Here is a 21,888-nt window from a genome sequence, read left to right on the forward strand (position 1 = left end):
GTTCACGCTCGACCGTCGGCCGATTCCGCGGAACGTTTCGCGCATAAAATTGTGTAACAAGGTGGACCTTCCCGTCGCTTCGTCCCTTTCTCGAGAAAAACATTCGACCGTCAAATTTGTGCATTGTCTTTTATATATACATTATGGACTGATATTTTGTTCCGATACGGAAGAAACGGTCCAAAAATGTCAACCAGTTCACCACCTAAGAACTTGCTTTTGTACAGTATAATACGAAGGATACAGATAGATTTTGTCTTTAACGATTAAATATCTGGATCAACTCATATCGGCATTACCTTGGATACCGATTCAGAACCCCATAATTAATGATATACACTGATTATAGACATTTCTTTTACTTTCGTTTAACGGTCCACACAACTACATCAAATCAGAAACTATAAGGTGTAAAGGGTGATGGAGGAATATCGAGTACTCCACCGGTGAATGTCATGTAAAATAGAAAATAATGTTTTTAAGAATGTGAATGGGTTTGGGTTTAGGAACTGATTGCGCTGGGGGCTGAAATGACCTTAGCTGTTGCTATAGCCCCTGCTAGCCTCGGCTGGGCGGTTACGACCGATGTCTGACCACGGACTGCCAACACTCGGGGTGGATGATTCCCAAGTCCTACCGATAATTTGTTGTCAATTAACAAAAGCTCGAACTGCCGGTGGACTGCAAGAAGTGAGAGACTCCGTACACGCGTGTTTATATATACATACAGCTTTTGTAAATAATTCGTCGTGATCATTATATAAATTGTTGGGGACATTTGCGAAATGTAAATGTTTTATATGGTAATTTATTAGCTTGCTCTCATGTTTACAAACACCTTCCTACCCAAATACTCGCTGCCCTGCTTAAGCGCAATTGCCGTGTCGGGTGGCATTTCTACACGCTTTCTATCAGAGTCAAGGAATGCACCCTTCGATTAAGTGGTACACATCGAGCAACCTTTCTCTACATGCCATACTCAAACGCGGACTTTGGCCAGACCTCGCATGGCTTATTCTTAATCGGGTGAGGATGGCTCTTCTATGATTCGACCCCCTGAGGAAAACCCATCGATTCTGCACTTGATACGTGGGAGCTTCTCTGGCGATCTGGCCGTTGCTACTTTCTTTTAATCATATTCATTATTATATTTTTAGCCCGGAAGTCCCAGCCTTGTCCGCTTTTCCGTTACCTATGTGTCCGGAGATCCAGACCACCGTTTTGCCGATACGCTCCAGTACTAATACTTAGTACTAATAATTGGTGTGATATCCTAGCCAAATATCATTATTGCAAGCTCTACTCTTATAAACAATAAATCTACCTTGTTTATTAAAAAAAAAAAAAAAAAAAAAAAAAAGTGTTCAACTATCAGAGTTGTCCTCGTAAGGTAAAGTTCAAGTGTGGCGAAGTGAATTGCGCTGCCTAACGCCTGAGGGTGGCCGCTTTCAAAACACGTACTTACACCAGACTAGGATCTTATATGGTCACGTATTTTCTCCAGAACGAGATTTGTTCTAAGTACGATCATTTATATTTACAAGAAACCACCAATTAACCAAATAGCATACCGTGAATCATTAACTCGGCTTAATAACACACCGGCTTAGTGGCTTAAATGGTGAAACTACAAAAAACAAAGTACATAGTTTAATGAATTACAAAACCTTTAATTTAAAAAAATTTTATACGTCCCAAGTTATAATCAATAGGCGAGATTTTTGATTTAAAAAAACCGTTATTTGTTGTAAAATTTTTATTAACGAAAAATGTGCATCTGATTATTCTTTAGGACAAATTTGAATAAACATTTTTTTATCGTGCTAACGTTTCGATCTTTATTGAGATCATCTTCAGGGTTCAAAGTGTTTGTTTTCTGCGTAATTGTGTCATTCTTGTGTGTCGTGTCATGAAGGGCACTCTCAGCACGATAAAGTAAATGTTTGTCTGAAACCTATATCACACCAGACCGCATCTAACGATTTCTGAATAATCATTGATTTTAATCTTTGTTTTTCGGTGATACTAGGTCGGTAAATATTAGACACATATTTTTACGTAGGTTAAGAAAATGATAAACAAGATTTAAATTAATTTAAATAAAACAAGAACAGAAAACCAAAATGCTCCCTGCCATGTTGATATTTTTTAAACAATTCGGAATTTTCCCATCCTTTTCCCAATGGAGATTCGATTTCGAAATTTAGATTTGATAAAAAATTTCAAACCAAAATACCAAGGTCGACTATACCTGGTATACACCAGGATCGAGTATGGGTCGGGATTGGGTACTTATGGAATAAAACCAAGTCTAGAATTCATACAAGCCTTAGGAAATACTTCACTCTCTTTCCGGTGGAGACCTATTGGACACTGTGCCAGAGAGATCAAAATTATAATCAACAAAAGTAAAGCCTGACTCGCACGACCGGGCAGCAGTAAAAGCTCCTCATCAGTAGTAAAGCTCAGAGCAGTTTACGATTGTCGTCAGACATTGTGGACGGCAATAAACCTGGCTTGGTTACTAGGGCACACAGGGCCAAGGGGTAAAAAGGAGGCTGATAAATTGGCCAAGGAGAATACGATCAGGGCAAATCTATGTGACAAACATCCATCAGACAATAGAAGTCACAAGAGGTAAAATAAGCCCTTGGTTCAATAAGACGTATTTCAGGACAGGAGGCTGAAAAGGTTAAAAAACACCGTCGGCTAACCAAAACTACTAGGAGTATTTGGACCTGGAACCAAATACTCAGAACCCATGGGAAAATACACCAGTATCTTCCAAGCTGAGATTCATGCAATCGAAAGATGTACCCAACTCAACCTAAGTAAAGGGTACAAAAACAAGAATATAGCTATCATGTCGGATAGCCAAGCAGCCATGAAAGCACTAAGGTCAAATACAATTAGCTCAAGGATGGTGCTGAACTGCAAAACCAAACTAAATATATTAGGTATGCAGAATAAAGTCAGTCTCTGCTGGGTCCCAGGACACATGGGAGTAGAAGGCAACGAGAAAGCGGACACCCTTGAAAGGAAAGGGGCAGTTACACCGCTGATATGTCCTGAACCCTACTGTGGCTTAGGAATCCACACTATTAACGAGTATCTCAGACAGAAGGACAAAAATAAAATGAGGGAACTTTGGAATTCTCTCATTGTATTTAGACAATCCAAGAATCTTCTAACCAATGTTGGTAAGAAAGAAATCACAGAATGTATCAAAGGAAGCAGGAACTGCGAATTCTAACAGGATTCCTAACAGGACACTGCAGATTAAATGGACAGTTAAAGAAAATTGGAACAATCCAAGAAGGCACATGTAGATTCTGCAAGGAGGCAGAAGAGACACCAACACATTTACTAACAAACTGCGGAGCTTCACTAGCCCGCAGAAGGAAATGTTTTGGGATGTATAATGTGACCATAGGAGCGCTTCAACCACTGAAACCGGGCCTATTAATCAAGTTTCTTGATGAAATAGGATTCACCGATGTACTTTAGGCATAGGACGGGGGATACGATAGCCCTTAAAGGGCGCAGCATACTATACCCTGAAATACATCTACATCTACAACCAAAACTACTAAACCTAGGAAGGTACTAGGAGAATGATAGCAGGATGAAGAACTCAATGGTGTAAAGTCCCGACCCGTTTTGGACATTAAGTTCTAGTCGGCCATTGGGGACAATAATACAATCAACCTTGTACACCGCAGGGCATACAGAGCAGAGAGGCAACACGCAGTCCCTCATAAATTGGCCAAGGAAAGTTCGATTAGTACACTTTCAGCTCATTTGCTATCTACTCGGACAGCCAAGGCATAAAAGACGAAACCTGTTGGAGGACAACAACCAATTTAACCTTGACATAGTGTGTATAAAATAATTGTCATAGCAGCAGAAACAAGCACGGGCATATATTGCCAGGAAGAAGATACAGCGGAACATCAGTTGGACCCTCCTGGGAAAGGGAAAGCCCAGGCCTGAAGGAAACACACGGAAGTGTGCTTAACAAAGTTTAGGGATCTGATAAAAAAGTATTAAGCTTAACGGAGAGCTTTAGATAATAATGAAGATTGCACAATAGACTAATATTGGTCACGGTACACATACTCAATTCTTAAATTTAAAAGCTGATAGAAAAATGTAGAGTACTTCACCACCGTACTTAAGTGATTAGTATGTAAATAAGTAAGGATGAATCTTTTTAAAAAGATAGTTCCTACATACAATAAGTTGTTTTCAACGATCCGGATTTCGAGCCTACAGCTCATCATCAGGTTGAAGGAGCTCTACAACCTGATGATGAGCTGTATGCTCGAAATCGTTGAAAACAACTTACTGCGAGTCGGAACTATCTTGTTAAAAAGATTGAACAACACACTCAGTCCACCATTTCTTTTCTAAGTAAGAATCTATATAAGAATAAGAATGAGTGAGAGTGTGACTATGTTTATAAACTGCGTGGACGCTGAAATGACTGCCTTTTGAGGTTAACTTTCTCGGTGAAACAGATGAGACCCGAACTTCAATTCTATGCACATTTATGTGCGGAGTTGAGCTTATAGAAACCAATCAGTAATTTATACGATATATATGACTTAATTCAATTTTATTTTTTGGGTTTCTTTAACATAGATAAAGCGCGAGAGAATTCAAAATTTTTACCTTAGCGTATTTATAATTTTTCTATAAGCCCACCCGCTGACAGTGTTCGAGAGATAATATACCGTTGTTATAATGAAATTTTTCTAAGCGGTTTTTGAGCTGATGAACTTTTATCAGCGATCAACGTTGAACCCAAGACCTACATACGTCTTGATAAATCACGTGCATAATGACAAGGCTTAAACATTAAGCTCTGCGCACAGTAGGGGAATTACGTTTATTACGTTTGCAATTACAGCAAACCAGCTGCTATTAATAAAAGAGATAAAAAAACACGTTACACCTGTGAAAAAGAAAGAACATGGCGATATCACCTTATCTCTGTCGTAATTAATGACGAAAGCGCATTAAAAAATTATTGTTCAATTAAATTGTGAACTATATACAAACTATAGTAGCTTTTCTCCCCGTAAGATATATTATCTCATATTAAAACAGACAAAAACAAATAAATTACTAAGTATGAGAAAAACAGACTCAAGCATGTAAACAATAGGTGAAGAGGATAAATTTACTTAATATTTATCATCAAATATATTTTTCAAGATAACGTTTGACAACTGCACAGGTTTTTTTAAGTGTTGACTGGATCCACAAGATGAAAACCAACAACTTCTGCCGCAAATAGAAACAAAGGTGCTAATGTGCTGATTTTTTATATCACTTTTCATTATAATAGTTCTGATGATGGTTTTTTTGTGATTAAATTTTTGGTCTCGCAATGTTGTTTAAACAATCATAAGTTTCCGACTTAATCCGATGTTTCTTCAGCTAGGCAAAGAGATAAATAAACAAATCTCAAAGGTGAAGGCTAATCTTTCATTGGGATCAAATTACGAATTAAAATCTCGTGGGTGCGATTCATGTCGAAATCCGACACAAGTGCCGGCATGCGCAGGAAAAGCAGATAAAAGTCAAGGGAAGTCTTAATGTACACCTCATAAATATACGAGTGCTGATAAAATCAAGTCTCTGATAATAAACAAAAGTAACCGAAGTACATTATTACAAGAAACCCCAGGACCTAAATTTAACCTTCCAGCAACTTTTAAACATAATTCCATCCCGAACATAATTTCGGATATTGAAAACATTTTGATTATTGCCAGGAATTATGTATATAGGCTATGCACGGCAGTAAGACCCAAAATAATCTATGGATCATTAATCTGGAAGACCAAAGCTCAACAAAAAGTAGCTACTCAAACATTAGGCAGCATACAAAGACTAGCAAAGGTATGTATCACAGGGGCAATGAGAACAACCCGTACAAGTGCTCTAGAAACTCTGCTAAACCTACCTCCACTGGAAATATTTATAAAGGTAGAGGCTAGGAAAAGCTCATTTAGGCTTCAAAAACAATTAAATTGGATAGGTACTAAACAATTCAGGCATACAACCATAGTCAACAAAATCAGACACCCATTCTTTGAAATCGGGACTGACTATATGATCCCGGAAACAATCTTCACATCCTGCAAAGTCTCAACGGTCTGTAAAGGAGAGGAAGAACACAGGAGAGCATCAGACACGATGATATGGTATACAGATGGCTCCAAACCACACGAAGGAACCGGATAGGGCATTTACTGTACAAGCCCAAAACATGAGCATAAATTAATAAGCATAAAAATAAATAAATTACGCTCTGCTGATGACATGAAAATAGGTCAAAAGCTCGGCAATAACAACTGAATTTGCTTATTCCTTTAAAATCATACATTGATCTAGAGTTCGTGTATTATTTCAGTTTTATTTATTTTATTTTAATAACATTCTTAATTATAAATAAATGGCAAAAAGGAGGGAAAACTCAAAAGGTGGGGTTGGGATGGGAAGTTGATGTCCTAGTGGATCGAGGTCACGATAGCTCAAGTGGTCGAGCAGCGGCGTATCTAGCCGATGATTGTGGGTTCGAATCCCGCTCGTGCCATTGACTTTTTTATCTCAACTAAAAACCTTAATTAATCTTATTATATTCATTGGTCAAGCGGACCACGAAATTAGTGAACTTAATTATAATATTGTTTTTTCATATTTTTTTAACAATGTTGTCTTTTAACTTTTACACTATTTTATATAAATGTGTGGTGTTTAGTGACCGTTAGCCAATGATTATTCGGAGAACGTGAGGTGCTGTCTGGTGTGACGTAGGTTTTACAAAAACATTTTCTTTCTCGTGCCAACGTTTCGATCTTTATTGAGATCATCTTCAGGGCTCAAAGTGTTTGTTTTCCGTGTAGATGTGTCATTCTTGTGTGTCGTGTTGAGCGTGTCCAATAAATATAAAGAAAAAGTTTTTCATCCAAAACCAGACCCCATCTCACGATCTCCGAATAACTATTTTATAGTTTCGACGATTTTTTTAATGTTTTAATTAGACAATTTTCAATAATGAATAATTTTGTATTTTAAATAACTAATTAGCCCTAACCCCATGAAGAAAGCACATTTGGTCCAAAATAATCTTAGTAAACCTTACTACATGGATATTTATGCTCGTTGTTAGGTTTGTATGTTACCTGTTACCAACATAATAAAAACACATTTAAAGTCAGTCATTGACCACCACTATCGTTAGAGCAAATAAAATAAATTAGTGAAAGCCAATATATACAAGAAAAGAGTTACGAACGAGAGAGTTAAAAGGGGTAGTTTTTTAGGGTAGTTAGGCAGCCAGTTTTTATTGTTAACAACCGTAATGGCGTGTACGTAATACACAAGTAAAAAAAAAAAACGACGGTTTGTTTCTCCTGTAAAATTATCTTTTGTTGTGTCACTTTTCTTGTGGGTGTGCGATATGTACAAATTTGGTCTTATATTAGACTTAGCAGATCTCAGACTGTGCTATTAGATCCAAAAATCTCAGTTGTGGAAGAAAATTTCTCGATTTACGCGAGATTAACACTATTAAGGCAGGTTTTAACGCAAGCAGATCTGGGAATGAGCTAGCTCACAGAATCAAAAAATTTCAGGTTGTGTTTTGCCTTATTTTTTTTTCTCAGCTGTACCTTGACAACCACAACATGAACTTTAAGTCATATTCAGGAGGTGGCACTTTCATGTCATAAACAAGACTTAACGTCCGACTATCGGTTGGGTATCGCGGATGAGGGGTCAAATCACTTTACAAAACATTTTTCATACTATTATCAATTAAAAAGCCATAAGCTCAGCCGGGATTCGAACTCAGAACCGCCGACGTGGCAAAATCGAGACGGACGTTCTAACACTCGGTACGCGGTCACTTTGGCTGACTTATTTCCTGGGTTCGAATCCCGGCAGAGCCTATGGTTTTACAACTCTGCCACCTTCCTATTTAACAGTAGGAGCAATTAAAAAATAACATCAAGCTGATTTAAAGGTCAACATTAATTATTAATCCATTTATGTTTACTGGTCTAATTGACAAATTAGTTATTTCTATTAATTATTCTTTTTGTAAAGTCTTGGTTGAGATGAAAAAGTGAGCGACACGAGCGGGATTCGAACCGACGACTTTCGGCTGGTTAAGGATGGTTAGGTCAAACTTCCGATCAAATCATTTTATATATTTAAACCCGTGGTTATTTATATGCAAATTAATTGGTTGATTCTACCTGCAATATACTTTATAATCACTGAAAAATGATTTTGTTAATGGGAAAATATTTTACTTTACTTATGATCAATTTTGCGATATTTTTGCAGCTCTCAAATTGATTAAATTACAACTTGATGAACCTCGATCATAGCGGTTCTGTGTGCTTTTGCTATCAGACGCTCAGATGTAAAGTGGACATTATTAATAATTCATTAGTAATTCAACTATCTCCTGCTATTTTGTACTATTTTCCTCCTGTTCAGCTTACTTAATAGTTGAGATCTTAAAACGAGACTAACTTTATAGAAAGTTTTAATGTAAGGTCTTGGTTGAGATGAAAAAGTTGGTGTCACGAGCGGGATTCGAACCCGCGACCTTCGGTTCAAAACACCTCTGCTCTTACCACTTGAGCTATCGTGACTTCGATCCACTCGGGCATCTACTCCCGTCTCAACCTACAACCTTTCAAATTTTCCTTCTTTTTTGCCATTTTTCAAGTCACGATAGCTCAAGCGATTAGAGGAGCGCGTTTTGAGCCGAAAGTCGTCGGTTCGAATCCAGCTCGTGACGCTCACTTTTTCATCTCAACCAAGAATTTACATTGCGAATAACTAATTGAAATAAACATTAAGCTAATCCGGTAGCTTTAATTAAATTTAAGTATGAAATCTTTCCATAGATTTCCGATTTGCTTTTTAATGTATTTTGGTAATTTCTGATCACACTGGCCCGCAAATGAGTTTCACCTTTTGTTCTTTTGTTTTGTCGTGTCAGTATGTCCACTGATGATTATAAAATGGCGAAACACGTTTGACACACAAAATAGACGAACCAGGATGAAACCACCAAAACTTAGGTTAATTAGCCCGCATACCAAAACAGCGAATGGATTTGTTTATAAATTCAAGTCGTTTAACTTTAAAGCATGATGATAAAATTAACCTTCTCTAAGAAAAAAAAAAAAGAAAAAAAAACACATTGGGTTACCAATAGAATAGCATTTCCGAAAACATTCCGGCTCGCCGATTCAAGCGGAAACAGGAAGAGCGGATCCTTATTAAGTGTTAATTGAGGGAGGTAAGTCTCCAATCGTCCTCGCTCATCCATAAGGTTTAACCTCTCGCAAAAAAAACCCGGCCTTGCGTGAGGATCAGCGAAATACAAAATATAAACAACTTTCTCTATAAGGACGTGTTTTATTCATCCTACGTAAGGCAATTTCGATAAGATCTTAGTTGATAAATTTGCGCTGGAGAAAAAAAAACAACCAACGTACCAAAAGAATTCTCATTTTAAATTCTACGCATAATACAGGTCATGAACGCAATTCTGCGCTCAATTTAAATGTTTATAATAATAAACCTTTAAATGACTTTTGCAAAATATGGAAAGCATAAATATCCCGAAGAGAGTAAAAGTCATTCATGAGTGTAATTTCTACTAGAATTCTAGTTTGATAACAGATTCAAAGTTTAATCTGTAATATTTTTTATTAATTAATCTTTTTACGTAAGGTTTGATTGAAATTAAAAAGCTAGTGTCACGAGCGGGGTTCGAACCCACGACCTTCGGCTAAATACGCCGCTGCTCTACCACTTGAGCTATCGTGACTTCGATCCACTCGGGCACCAACTCCCCATTTCAACCTTCAACCTTTCAAATTTTCCCTCCTTTTTGCCAATTTTTAAATATTTTTATATTATTGTAGATGGGACATAATGAATTTTATCAAGGAGATGTAATATCTTTTTACTCTTTCCATCCTTAGAAAAATCCCCAAAAAGCCGTAGTTTTCCTAACCATCGCTAAACCCAACAAACCACAACCTTCAGAATTCCTTCCGTCCAATCAATTTACTGGTATTTATAATTCCTGGTAAATTACTTGAAAAACTCCTTTATAAACAAATACACCCCATCTAAAATAATTCCCGGCCATCTCCATCAATTTGAATTTAGGCGTTATCGTTCTACCGTTCAACTACTGTCGACATCATCGCATTCTCCCTCGAAAAGAAAGAATGCGGAGAGTTTTTCTTCAAGGCAGCTTGGTTTGCTCTAGAAATTCAAGGGCATCCTACCGTCTGCACCCAACCTCCTTCTTAAATCCTACCTGACCGACTTGCACTTAAGAGCATGGGGGATCCTTACCCTGGGACAGAGGAGTCACTCAGGGTAGTGTTCTCGGTCCGCTGATGTTCACAGTATAATCTGCTGGCGTACGTACCGTCCCGCCACCCCTGGCCTAACAAACGCTGATGACACTGTCATTCTATCCCTAACACCGAACCCTCCAGACATTCCGTTCATATTCTATAGAACAATGGTTCAAAAAATTGCGAATCAATATAAACATCACAAAGTCCCAAAACATAATGTTTTTAATAACCCTCTGTCTCATCACTAATCTATTATACATCATGTCTCTCCCACAAACGTTATGAGCTACCTAGGGATTTATCTAAAATTCCATTACAAGACGGTAAAAGGATACAACTGAACCGACGATACTGATTACTTAAAATACTACTTAAACAACAGATTTAAACTCTCCCATGACAACAAAATACTTATATACAACTCCATACTGATTGGAAACTATTATGGACAAACGACATAGAACTATGAGGTACAACCAAACCCTCAGATCTCCACGGAATCCAGACATTACAATCAGGAATTTTTAGGTCCATTGTCAACGCCCCGTTCTATGTTTTTAACCACATCAACCATTATGACGTAAATCTTCCCTTTTTAAAAGGAGTTGTAAAATCCAGTAAAAATTCTACACTAACCTCCAATCTCACTCTGACCTCCCGTGCAACTAACTGCTTTCCTGCCAGGGCACAGAGGAATTTTGGTAACGAGAAATCAGACAGTTTGACCAGAGAAGGATCTACAAGACCATACTTGAACCTATCCTTGGGAAAACAAAAAGAAATATGGAATCCTCCATCGCAGAATGGATACAAACAAAACAAAAGGAGAAGTGGATAAACTTAGCGGCGGTAGACACAGAAAACTTATGATGAAACGACCCGCACCAAGACTGGCAAAAATTACTGCAAATAGATAGGGCTAAACTCAGAGGAGTGGTACTACTAACCGGCCACTAGCATCTGAGAAAATATCTACACAACACGAGCATAAACAAAGATGATCCCATCTGCAGATTATTTAATGAGGAGGAGGAAAAGCACACCCATGTCATCTTCGACTGCGAAGCAACAGCTCAATGAAGAATCAACCTCACATACGAAAAAATCTAGGGAATGAAATTGTAGCAGCGACAGTCAATGACCTGATACTTCTAATGAGAAGGATAGAGTCTATTGCGCTGAACTAAGGAACTAGGAAGGTACAATAAGCCAGAAGGCTGCAGTGCCTGGGGAGTACAAACCCTGCTTCCTAGTATCCTTATCACCATACCACACCATACGAGAGGAGTCATAGGACTACTGACGGGTCACTGCCATCTGAGAAAACATCTACAACATGGGCATATATAACGATGATCCCATCTGCAGATTATGTAATGAGGAAGAGGAAACAGCCACTCATATCATCTTCGAATGCGAAGCAACAGCTCAATGGAGATTTAACCTAACATACGAAAAAACTTAGGGAATGAAATTATAGCAACGACAGTCAATGACCTGATACTTCTAAGAAGAACGATTGAGTTTATTGCACTGAACTAAGAAATTAGGAAGGTACAATAAGCAAAAAGGCTGCAGTGCCTGAAGATCACAAACCCTGCTTCCTTGTATCTTTATTACCAACTGCTTTCCTCCCGATGTCTTCCCGGCAATCCTCTACGAAGTCTGTAACGGCAGTGGCCTCGTGACCTGCTCTCAGAGAATGCGATTAATTGAGTGATTATTTCCAATTTAGGAGTGCTATTACTGGATAGCTTTTCGACTCGAAGACTTTTTTTAAATTTGAATTATCTTGTTATCTATATAATTTATTGAGTTTCATGCAGATTGTTGCTCTATTAATAAATTAAAAAAAGGAACCATTAGTTTATTTTTTGTCTTGTTTATCCATATGTTTATGCTTTCTATCATAAAAAAAACTTGTCAGAGCTTGTAAAAAAACTTATAATTTAACCGATTGCATTGATCAAAGATATAGACGAATTGAACCAATTAAAGGCTGTAACATACTAATTATCCAGAATCCGTATTTGTCATAAAAGGATAAGATCATCCACTTAAAATGGCATAATCATCGATCCTTGGAACTGGAAAAAACTCTACAAATAGCATTAATCATAATTTTTGAAGTATTGCTTTATTTGAAACCAGGTGCCATTGAAGTTGATTATTTATCACCGGAAAGAATCAAACTTGTTCAACGACCTATGAAGGAATCTGAACGAAACGCTTCCACGTCGACCTTTCATTTCCGACTGTTAGCCGTCCTTAGGCCGTAAACGGTTTTATTATCATCCCCCGGAGTTTCACTTCGAAATAATGATGTTTATTTTGTCGTGGTATTAAGAGATAAAAAAAATTAAGTAAAAAAATAGTCTTTATAGGCCGATAAAACTTAAATAATGCCGGCCTTATTGACGACAAGATGAATAAATTAATGTAAATGTTTCATTTTGCCGAAACTGTTATTTAAAAGAGATGTCCCAGTAAAATTTATACCAGCTTTTTATAGTCTGATACTCTGAGGGTTTTTTTATTCGATATGGGAACCATAATCGATAATATATGCGGTGAATGGCGTAGGACGTCCGAATCAAAACTCTTTCCTCTTTTCTACCTTTCCAAAGTCCGGCAGAAAATCGATAATATTTTACACCCAAAAAGAACACCCGGCATTAATTTATTTCTGTTGTTTATTTTAAAATTGCCATGAGGTATATTTTTAAGTTGAATTTCGATTCGCATTAGGTCCTTGCAAGTCCAGTAAAATCACCGTGCTTTTCTTCCTGTACCATTTGTACCAGTTTTTCAGGTGCAGGTCGCATCTCATGAGCAGCCATGATACAAAACTCAGGTCGACGAGGAAGAGTATCCCCAAAAGCGCGCTCTGCAGCATTATGGTCAATGCAAACAGCGTCATCTAACGATATAGAACAATAAAAATCTGCTAAGAACTAATAAAATATTTAGATATTTACGTGGCTTTCCATATGCTCCTCGCCGTTCTCGTCTTCCTGGTTAGCGAGGGCTATGTCGGAACCGACGAGTTTCAGGGCTACGAATGTGAATATGACTATTACTGGAGAGAGCCCAGCCATAACGAACACATCGCAAAGCAGCAACTTTCTTTCTCTGTCGCATTCCGAATTGGAAAACCAGGCTACTAACGATTCTACCAGGTTGTACCTAAATAAATCCGTCAATCAATTATAATGATTTGATAGAAATCAATATCAGATATATTACACTCTCCTATTATGCTGCTTTATGAAAACACTTAAAATAGATTTCGACAACATGACTCAGTAGAGTGCAAATGTGAATTTCTTTATATAAGGTATATTATAATAGGTTGAACAAATATTTGTGTCTAGAATAATGCCTGCAGACAACTTTCGTTATGTTAATTACTCAGTCTAGTTCCCCGCATAATTTAAAACTGATAAGACGATTTCCCATACTGAGATATTTTGTTGTGATCTGTTCAACCTTGTCCGCATATATAAAACACCCAATGCAGATTCAGCATGTGTATACGGACTCGCATATCAACATCCACATCCAGCTTCATAAACTATAATGCCATGTTCTAATATCGGTATTGCGGGAAGCTGGTCTGCAGGTCGTGTACAATCGTGAGACTTGAAGTTTATGCTTTGTATCATAAAAAATCTCTCGAAATTTGTCCGGTTTTTCAAACGAGAAGTGCTTTATACATGAGTGAAGTTTGATTGAAATCGGTCATGCTTAAAAGTGTGTTGCTTTGTAGTATAAATATATCGTACTGTGTTCTCCGGCTCCTTCAACCCTTTGGCCAATCTTGATTATATTCGGACCCGTGTTCAAGGCAAATATATAAATTTTAAACAATTTCGGTCAATAATTTAGCGAGATATCGAAGAAAGTTTGAATGGTCTCAGTCGTGACCAGCGTACATTATTCAGGCGACAAAGCAACACACTTTTAAGCAAGGCAAATTTTAACCAAATTTTGCTATAAGTTAAAGATACCAGAGGTTAATAATTGTGACAAGTTTGATCAAATGCAGTCAATCTGTTGAATAGTCAAATGATCAATGAAGAAAATGCCAATTAAATATTGATCATGAATATGACGCAGTTCGAATCATCTTTATTGATTTATTAATCCATATATGTTTTACGTTCATAATTGGCCATATTATTTCATTTAATTATTCTTTTTATCTAAGGTGTTGGTACGAAAAAGTCAGTGTAACGTGCAGAATTGGAACCCACGACCTTCGGCCAAAATCGCCGCTGCAACCTCGAGAAAAAATGAGTCGTGTAGACGATCGGCGAGTGCGAGCCTTGTGGCTTCTGATAGCTGCTTGCTCCCCGGTTGAGGATTTAATAGAAGGGTGTTGCATATTCAGCTGTTGATTGAAAGACAAAAAGGTTTTTTGAAATCGTGGTGATGCCTGGTGACGACCATATAATACACCACACGCTGCTATGGTACACGGTACAATAAGCAGGAGTTTTACATCAGTCCCGTCGTTTTTGGATAAACTTTGGCGGACTGGGAGAGCTGCAGCTACCTCTTAAAAATAATAAGAATTGGTTTCACACCTGCATTAAGCAGTAAAGATTAAGGCGTTGACTCGGCGACCCATCACTGCTAGTTAAACATCACCTGGCATATTTACAAATGGCGTTCTTCAAAAACACCAACACTACTAGGGTTCATATAATTTCGTTGAAATACTATCATAAACACCAAAACGCGTCTGACAAACCAAGCCAGAGAAAAAGGAGAGCAGGATGAAAGAAACGACCACGGTTTGTCAATTGCATGAATACATTGATTACAAGGTACCACTTCAGATGCCAAAAAGTCACAAAGCGTCTAACAAGCTAAGACCATCGAGTTTATTGGAAGTTTCAGATTGATCGGATACCACAATTTCACAGAGTTACAATTCATTTATTTATGTATAATATATCCATATTTTACACAAGAGTGACACTCTAGCAATATACTTTTTTTTTGAGTATTGCAATATATTTGATTATAAAATAAATATACTAAAAGAAAAAGTCTACTCTCTAAGGTCCAACCGATCAATTATTATTATGTTTTTTTTTGCTTTTTTTTTGGGGGGGGGGGTTTACGCTGGCATATTACCCATGAAGTTTTCTATTTTCATTTTACTGTCGAGCGGGATCGGCTGACCAGGACCAGGTCCCCACTCATTCAGCTCCATCATCTTCTCATCTTCTAAATTTTCATGGTTGAAGATAATCAAAAAGAAAAGTTTATCGACTTTAGAAATCCATAGATTATGTTGAAAGCTGATGGATTTTTGCTTATTAGGACAGATTCTAAATTTATTAGTTTGGAAATGTTTGGGACTTTGCTCAGATTTTTTAGCAGTTTGTCTCTTTCATTTTCGTATTCTGGACATTCAAAAATTATGTGGGAAGGATTTGAAGGACAATCGCGAGTGGGGCAGTTCGGAGACGATGCCAAACCGATTCTTTTCTTGTAGCTACCCCATAGGCCATGATTTGTCTTCAGTCTAAAAATAGTAGAATAGAACTCCTTTGACATTCCTTCTGGGCTATCGCCTTCCGAAAACCATAGTTTTTTCTTGAGCTAAGGGAACAATGACCTGTAATAATTGCCAACATTTGATGCGTTGTATTTTTCTTGCCACAGATTTCTACAAAACTTTTCCAAAAAGTTTTTCCCGTCATCTTTAGGAATTTTAATGTCAAGGGTTGGACCTGATATTGCCGCCTCCTTTGCAAGTGCGTCCACCGTTTCATTTTGCCATAAGCCTACATGCCCTTTCACCCAACACAATGCCACCCTTTTTCCCATGATTTTTTTCCTCAAGCATTTTCCTACAGATTTGGGCAAAAATATAGTTTCTGCATTTATATTCTGGGGTAATGTTATTTATCCTTTCTACAATGCTTCGACAGTCTGTGAGGATACAAAATTTAGAATCACCCAATTTGCGTATGTAATCGAGAGCGCTATCTATCGCAATTAGTTTTGCTGTATAAACAGACATTGCAATATACTTAAAAATTAAAAAAACTACCTCTCTATTTCTAAATATCAAGAAGAATCAGTTTTTGAAGTCGGCCTTGGATCACATCGACATATGTTTTAAAACGGAGCTTTTTTAGATTAAATTTATAAAATTGCAAGCAGTATTTTGTTTTGATATAGAAAGTGTTTCCAAATTTGAATGAACTCTTAGTAATTTGAACGGGGTTGTTTTTGGAAAGGGTCAATCCGATTTTTGTTAACAGGAGACTTACTTGGGTATGCGAACGCAGTTGAAGACGAATCCACAGAGCTCACAGTGGCGGCTGTCACTCTCCGCAAGCCACGCTTCCAAGCAGCTCTTGTGGACGCGCAGCATCGTTCCCCTGCAGTAGCATGGTGATATGAAAGACTCGACGTCTTCCTGTTCGTGGCAAATTCTGCAGCATTCGCTCGGAAACAACCTGAAAATAAAGAACGTCAAGTCGGAAGTCACTGCGAGAACGCCTACCCTCCTCACCTCAAATCCGTTTTACACTCCCACGCGCTGTACATTGGAAATATCTCATCGGAGTGCGTGAGCATTGATGGCACGACCTTCTTACAATCCGTGAATGTCTGGCATGACTTGTTGTCGAACTTGCAAGAGTAGAAACTTTTTTGGGAAATAGTATCGTCTTCTCCAAAGTCTTCTACCTGCACGTCGAGCTCGCCGCTGGACGGGTCCCCGAAACCTTCGTCCCGGAGACCTTGCGACCGTGCGATTCCAGCATCCTGCGCCATCCCATGCTCCGATGAGACCTGGCTGACGAGCGGTATCTAACAGAATAAATTGCCTAAGTAAATTTTCCAGCTTTTTCATTTATGAAATATTCTACAACGACAAACGAAAACAACAAATTGAACAACAAATTAAGAAAGAGAGTGAGAGGAGTATGGAAGGTAGATTGGGAGTAAAGAATTAAGAATAGAAATGGGAGAGAGTTAGGTGATAAAATGAATGAGTTAGGTAAACAAAGCCAGAGGGTGAAAGACAGTAAGAAAATATCAAGGAGGGAAAGAGGTAGAGTAGCAGACAGGTTAAGAGAAATAGGTCAGAGGAAGATGCAATATTGAGTGCATTAGAGTGAGCAGAAGAGCCAGAAAACAAGAAGACTGTGAAAGAATGACTGAGTTATAGAGTGAGAGAAAATGAGACAAACGAAGAGACGAGGAATAGAGAGGTAGATAGATAGATAGACAAATAGATAGATAGAGAGAATGAGAGAGAGAGAGAGATAGAAAGAGAATTACTATGGAAGAGAGGAAGATAAATAGACTTTAAAAAACTCTTAAAAATAGAGGGAGAGAATGAGAAAGTAGTGAGGGATTAAGTCAGAGAAGGTAAGTGAAAATGAGACGAAGAAAGAGACAAGAAATAAGAGACAGTTTGTGGGACAATGACAGACAGGTTGAGAGAATATAAAAGAGAGGTGGGAGAATATTACCATGGAAGAGGGGAAGACAAATAGACTAAAAAAACTGACAACTTTAAAAAAGAGTGAGATAATGAAAAAGTATTAAGGGAAATAATCATAGAAGGTGAGAGAAATTGAGACAGAGAACGAGAGGAGAAATGAGGGAGAGCGACTGACAGATTGAGAAGGTGAAAAAAGAGATATTACGGATGAGATTGCCAGATAGATAGAAAGATGGATATATATATAGATAAATAGAAAGATAGAGACTAATATTGCAAGAGAGAACTTTGTAACATACAAAATAAGTAAGGTAATAAATTAACAACATTCTAACCGATATTTATTTCAACAAGTGATCCCGGTTGGTCGGAGAGAGAGAGAGAAAGAGAGAGAGAGAGAGAGAGAGAGAGAGAGAGAGAGAGAGAGAGAGAGAGAGAAAGAGAGAGAGAGAGAGAGATAGTGAGTCAATTAGAATGCGGAGAATATACATAAGAAAGGAAAAAGAGTGTGACAGATTTATTATGGAGAGGTAGAGACAGACATATATATACTAATAGAGAATTAGTGTCAGCAGATAAAATTTACAAAAAATAATAAACAGAAGAAATCCAGAAGAGTGTGAGGGATTTAAAGTCAGCAGATAAAAAATTAAAAAAAGAACAAAAAGAAAGAAGAGTGTGAAAAATTTATTATGGAGAGGCAGAGGTAGATATATAGTAATAGAGATTTAGCGTGAGCAGATAAAAAATTTAAAAAAAGAAAAACAAGAAAGAAGGGTGCAAAAGATTTACTATGGAGAGGAGATATTATATAGTAATATAGATTTAGTCAGCAGTTAAAAAATTTACCAAAAAATAAAACAGAAAAAAAGAAGTGTGAGAGATTGATTGTGCGGAGGGAGAGGTAGATATATAGTAATAGAGATTTAGAGTTAGCAGATAAAAAAATTAAAAAGAAAAAAAAGAAGAAGAGTGTGAGAGATTTATTATGGAGAGGAGAGATAGACAGATATATAGTAATAGAGATTTAGAGTCAGCAGATAAAAAAAAAATTAAAAAAAAAAGAAAAAAGTAACAAGAGTGTGAAAGATTTATTATGGAGAGGGCGATATATAGTAATATAGATTTAAAGTCAGGAGATAAAAAAATTTAAAAAAAAAGAAAAAAGGAAGAAGAGTGTGAAAGATGTATTATGGAGAGGGAGAGTTAGGTAGTATAGTAATATTGATTTAGAGTCAGCAGATAAAAAATTTAAAAATAAAAAAAGAAGAGTGTGAGAGATTTATTATGGAGAGGAAGAGTTAGACAGATATATACATATATACAGATATAGACAGATTTTTTAGAGATTTAGAGTCAGCAGATAAAAAAATTTTAAAAAAAAAGAAAGAGTGTGAAAGGTTTATTATGGAGAGGGAGGTATATAGTGATAGAGATTTAGAGTCAGGATATAAAAAATTAAAAAAAAAAAAAAAACAAGGAAAAAGAGTGTGAAAGATGTATTATGGAAAGGGAGAGGTAGGTAGTATAGTCATATAGATTTAGAGTCAGCAGATCAAAAATTTACAACAAAAAAAAATAGAAAAAAGGGAGAAGAGTGTAAAGGAATGCATAACTGAAATAGCAATGAGTGAAATATTTTGTTAAGCAAACTTGTAAGTAAAAAATGATCTCTTAGTGAGTCATGTTCTTTTCTTTTGTTTTATTAATTGGCCAAGCATTTAAAAAATTGACTGCGTTGACCGAGAGAGATAAGAATGTCCGATTCTCCTGTCAAGTTTCCCGTACTCGGTTCAATTCTCGGCGTCGCCCTTGTAAAATATAGATAAACATGTATTTTAAATGTTAGCTGTATCTCTTGGCCATTCGTATATAAACTTCAACGTTAAGCGAATTATTTCCGTCACAATCGACCATCTTTTTTGTAAATGGAAAACCCGTAAAGATAACCGTGAACCATATCCATTTCGGCTCGAGTTTACAACTAGCTTAACTTTTCCATTTTAACACTTTCGGATCGTCTTAACGGATAAAACTTTAATAAACTGTTCAAAAAATTCTAGTACTAAGTTCTTGAGTAACTATCTTTACGTACTTACTGGGGAGATGAACCTAAGTCAAATTATTCTAGAAGGTGTACATTTTTGAATTTTGATTATAAATGAAGAAAACCGTCACCGTTAAAACATGTGTTTTAACATTTTTACAGTAATAAATTTTCTTTGTACAGGCATCGATAACGTCTCTGTTGCTTCTGTACATCTAACAAGAAGAATATGTGAACTACCTAAAAAAATCTGATTCAGTGGCAATTTTAAAAGTCCCTGCTTAAAAGAAAGTATAAGCTAAGACATGAAAATTATATTATTGAATCGGCTACGGATCATGGATATAAAATCTTGTTTTGGTGAATGAAAGATATGAAGTTTCTTGTGCATTCAAAGCTTTCTCATCAATAATAACTGATTTATTAAAATTTCTGGTCATTCAGATTAATCTAGGGCTGAGTTCTTTGTCATTTATAAAATATCAGAATTATAATATAATGTGTACGAATTTATTTCATTCTACTTCATTTATTTTTATTATTCAGAAATCGTAAGATGCGGTCTGGTGTGGTGTAGGTTTCAAAAAAACATTTTCTTTATCGTGCCAACGTTTCAGTCTTTACTGAGATCATCTTCAGGGCCTGGGATTTACAAATATTGTTTAAATTTAACAAATACATGTAGGAGGTGGAAAAAGTGAATTTATACAATGCAAAAAAATATTTTTTTATTTTCAATCAAAGTATTTCTACCTAAGTGTTTGTTTTCTGCGTAATTGTGCCATTCTTGCGTGTGTGTTGATTGAATATAAAAAATATGTTTTTCCATTGTATAAATTCACTGTTTTCTACATCCTACGTGTTTTTGTTAAATTGACCCCATCAAAACACTAGTAAGAGCACGTCCACTTCCAGATAGAATCCACGATCTTGAAAGGACTCTTCGTCAAGAATGGGCTAACCTCCAGCAAAGAGGCATTTCAGGACTGGTAGAAAGTATGCCGAGGCGTCTTCGAGATGATTAAGGCAAGAGGAGGAAATACGTGATATTGAAATGTTAATTACAAATCTAAAACAAAATTTATCTGTCAGTCTTTTTTCTCATTTTTCTTAGCAATTTACATTTTATTTTTAACTTTTTTAGACGTAATAGAATTATTAAACGTTAAAAAACTTGAAACTTTGATTAATGTATAAAAATATATACAACTCAAATTATATGACAAGTGGGTGGAATTTTTTGCCTGTCAGTGTATGATAGCCTAAGTACCATTCTCAACTAAAATAGTTTACAATTAATTCAGCTTTTGATCGTTGCTGATCTTGTATATCAAATAGACATCATGTACTTGCCTCTAATACGTTTATTGTTTTATATAATACCTTGAAGTTTTTATATATTTTTCTCCTAAACTAATTAATTTTAAGATAGAATGCAGACTAGATGGAACAGGTGCAATTGAATACAAATTAAAAAAAAACTATAAATAAAAAAATATATGCAATAAAATTCATACATACATTATGATTTTATGTCAAAGATATAGTATCTTGTTATATTTATGTGGATTTTTGCTGATTATAAGAGAAAATATTGAATGTGACCTCCAAATCCCACAACAGCCTTTTTTCTGTCTCCATTCGTCAACCAGAAGATACTAGTAATCATTTCAATTGAGACTCCGTTGAAATCTTGACTGTTCGAACGATAATCCGCTTACTTCCGGGCATTCACCTTGGAAACCCGGTCTCCGATTAGCCAGAGATTGTCGCGAACAAAAAGATGAACTCTGCCCTTACAAAAAAAAAAAACTTTCTAGGCCGGGCCGAAACCGAATCGAAAAATTATCCCGGACCGCTACCGACCGCATGATCACCGGCCAGAAACAGACGTGTCTTAGATGTAAACATTCCTTTTCTTCCGCGTCGAAATCCGCCCAACTAAATAT

General features: G+C 36.7%; 1 protein-coding gene and 1 non-coding gene across 3 annotated transcripts; both read right to left on the reverse strand.

Moving 5' to 3' along the window:
• Positions 1–8,604: 8,604 nt before the first annotated feature.
• Trnak-uuu lies at positions 8,605–8,678 on the reverse strand. Its single transcript has one exon. It is a non-coding gene; the product is annotated as a tRNA-Lys (tRNA).
• A 4,412-nt stretch (positions 8,679–13,090) lies between these two features.
• LOC106665766 (E3 ubiquitin-protein ligase MARCH2-like) lies at positions 13,091–20,100 on the reverse strand. 2 transcript variants are annotated; one of them, XM_014392468.2, is made up of 5 exons: positions 19,992–20,100; positions 16,954–17,252; positions 16,709–16,897; positions 13,394–13,601; positions 13,091–13,335 (listed from the first exon to the last, which is right to left on the reverse strand). In XM_014392468.2, exons 2-5 carry the CDS (start codon positions 17,214–17,216, stop codon positions 13,138–13,140), a joined length of 858 nt encoding a protein of 285 aa, XP_014247954.1. In that variant the 5' UTR covers positions 17,217–17,252; positions 19,992–20,100; the 3' UTR covers positions 13,091–13,137. The 2 variants fall into 2 exon arrangements, with proteins under 2 accessions (XP_014247954.1, XP_014247962.1); XM_014392476.1 differs by having other exon boundaries at positions 19,988–20,092.
• Positions 20,101–21,888: the final 1,788 nt, after the last annotated feature.

Source organism: Cimex lectularius, unplaced genomic scaffold (assembly GCF_000648675.2).
Source record: "Cimex lectularius strain Harlan isolate CLEC.00 unplaced genomic scaffold, Clec_2.1 scaffold44, whole genome shotgun sequence".
Classification (NCBI taxonomy): Eukaryota; Metazoa; Arthropoda; class Insecta; order Hemiptera; family Cimicidae; genus Cimex; species Cimex lectularius.

Bases quoted from the DNA above. Each gene is read 5' to 3' on its own strand.
- LOC106665766 (XM_014392468.2), bottom strand. From the start codon at position 17,216: ATGGCGCAGGATGCTGGAATCGCACGGTCGCAAGGTCTCCGGGACGAA. The intron at 16,898-16,953 runs GTGAGGAGGGTA...CTTTATTTTCAG, and splicing joins GAGTGTAAAACGGATTTGAG to GTTGTTTCCGAGCGAATGCT. The intron at 13,336-13,393 runs GTAAATATCTAA...CTATATCGTTAG, and splicing joins AGGAGCATATGGAAAGCCAC to ATGACGCTGTTTGCATTGAC.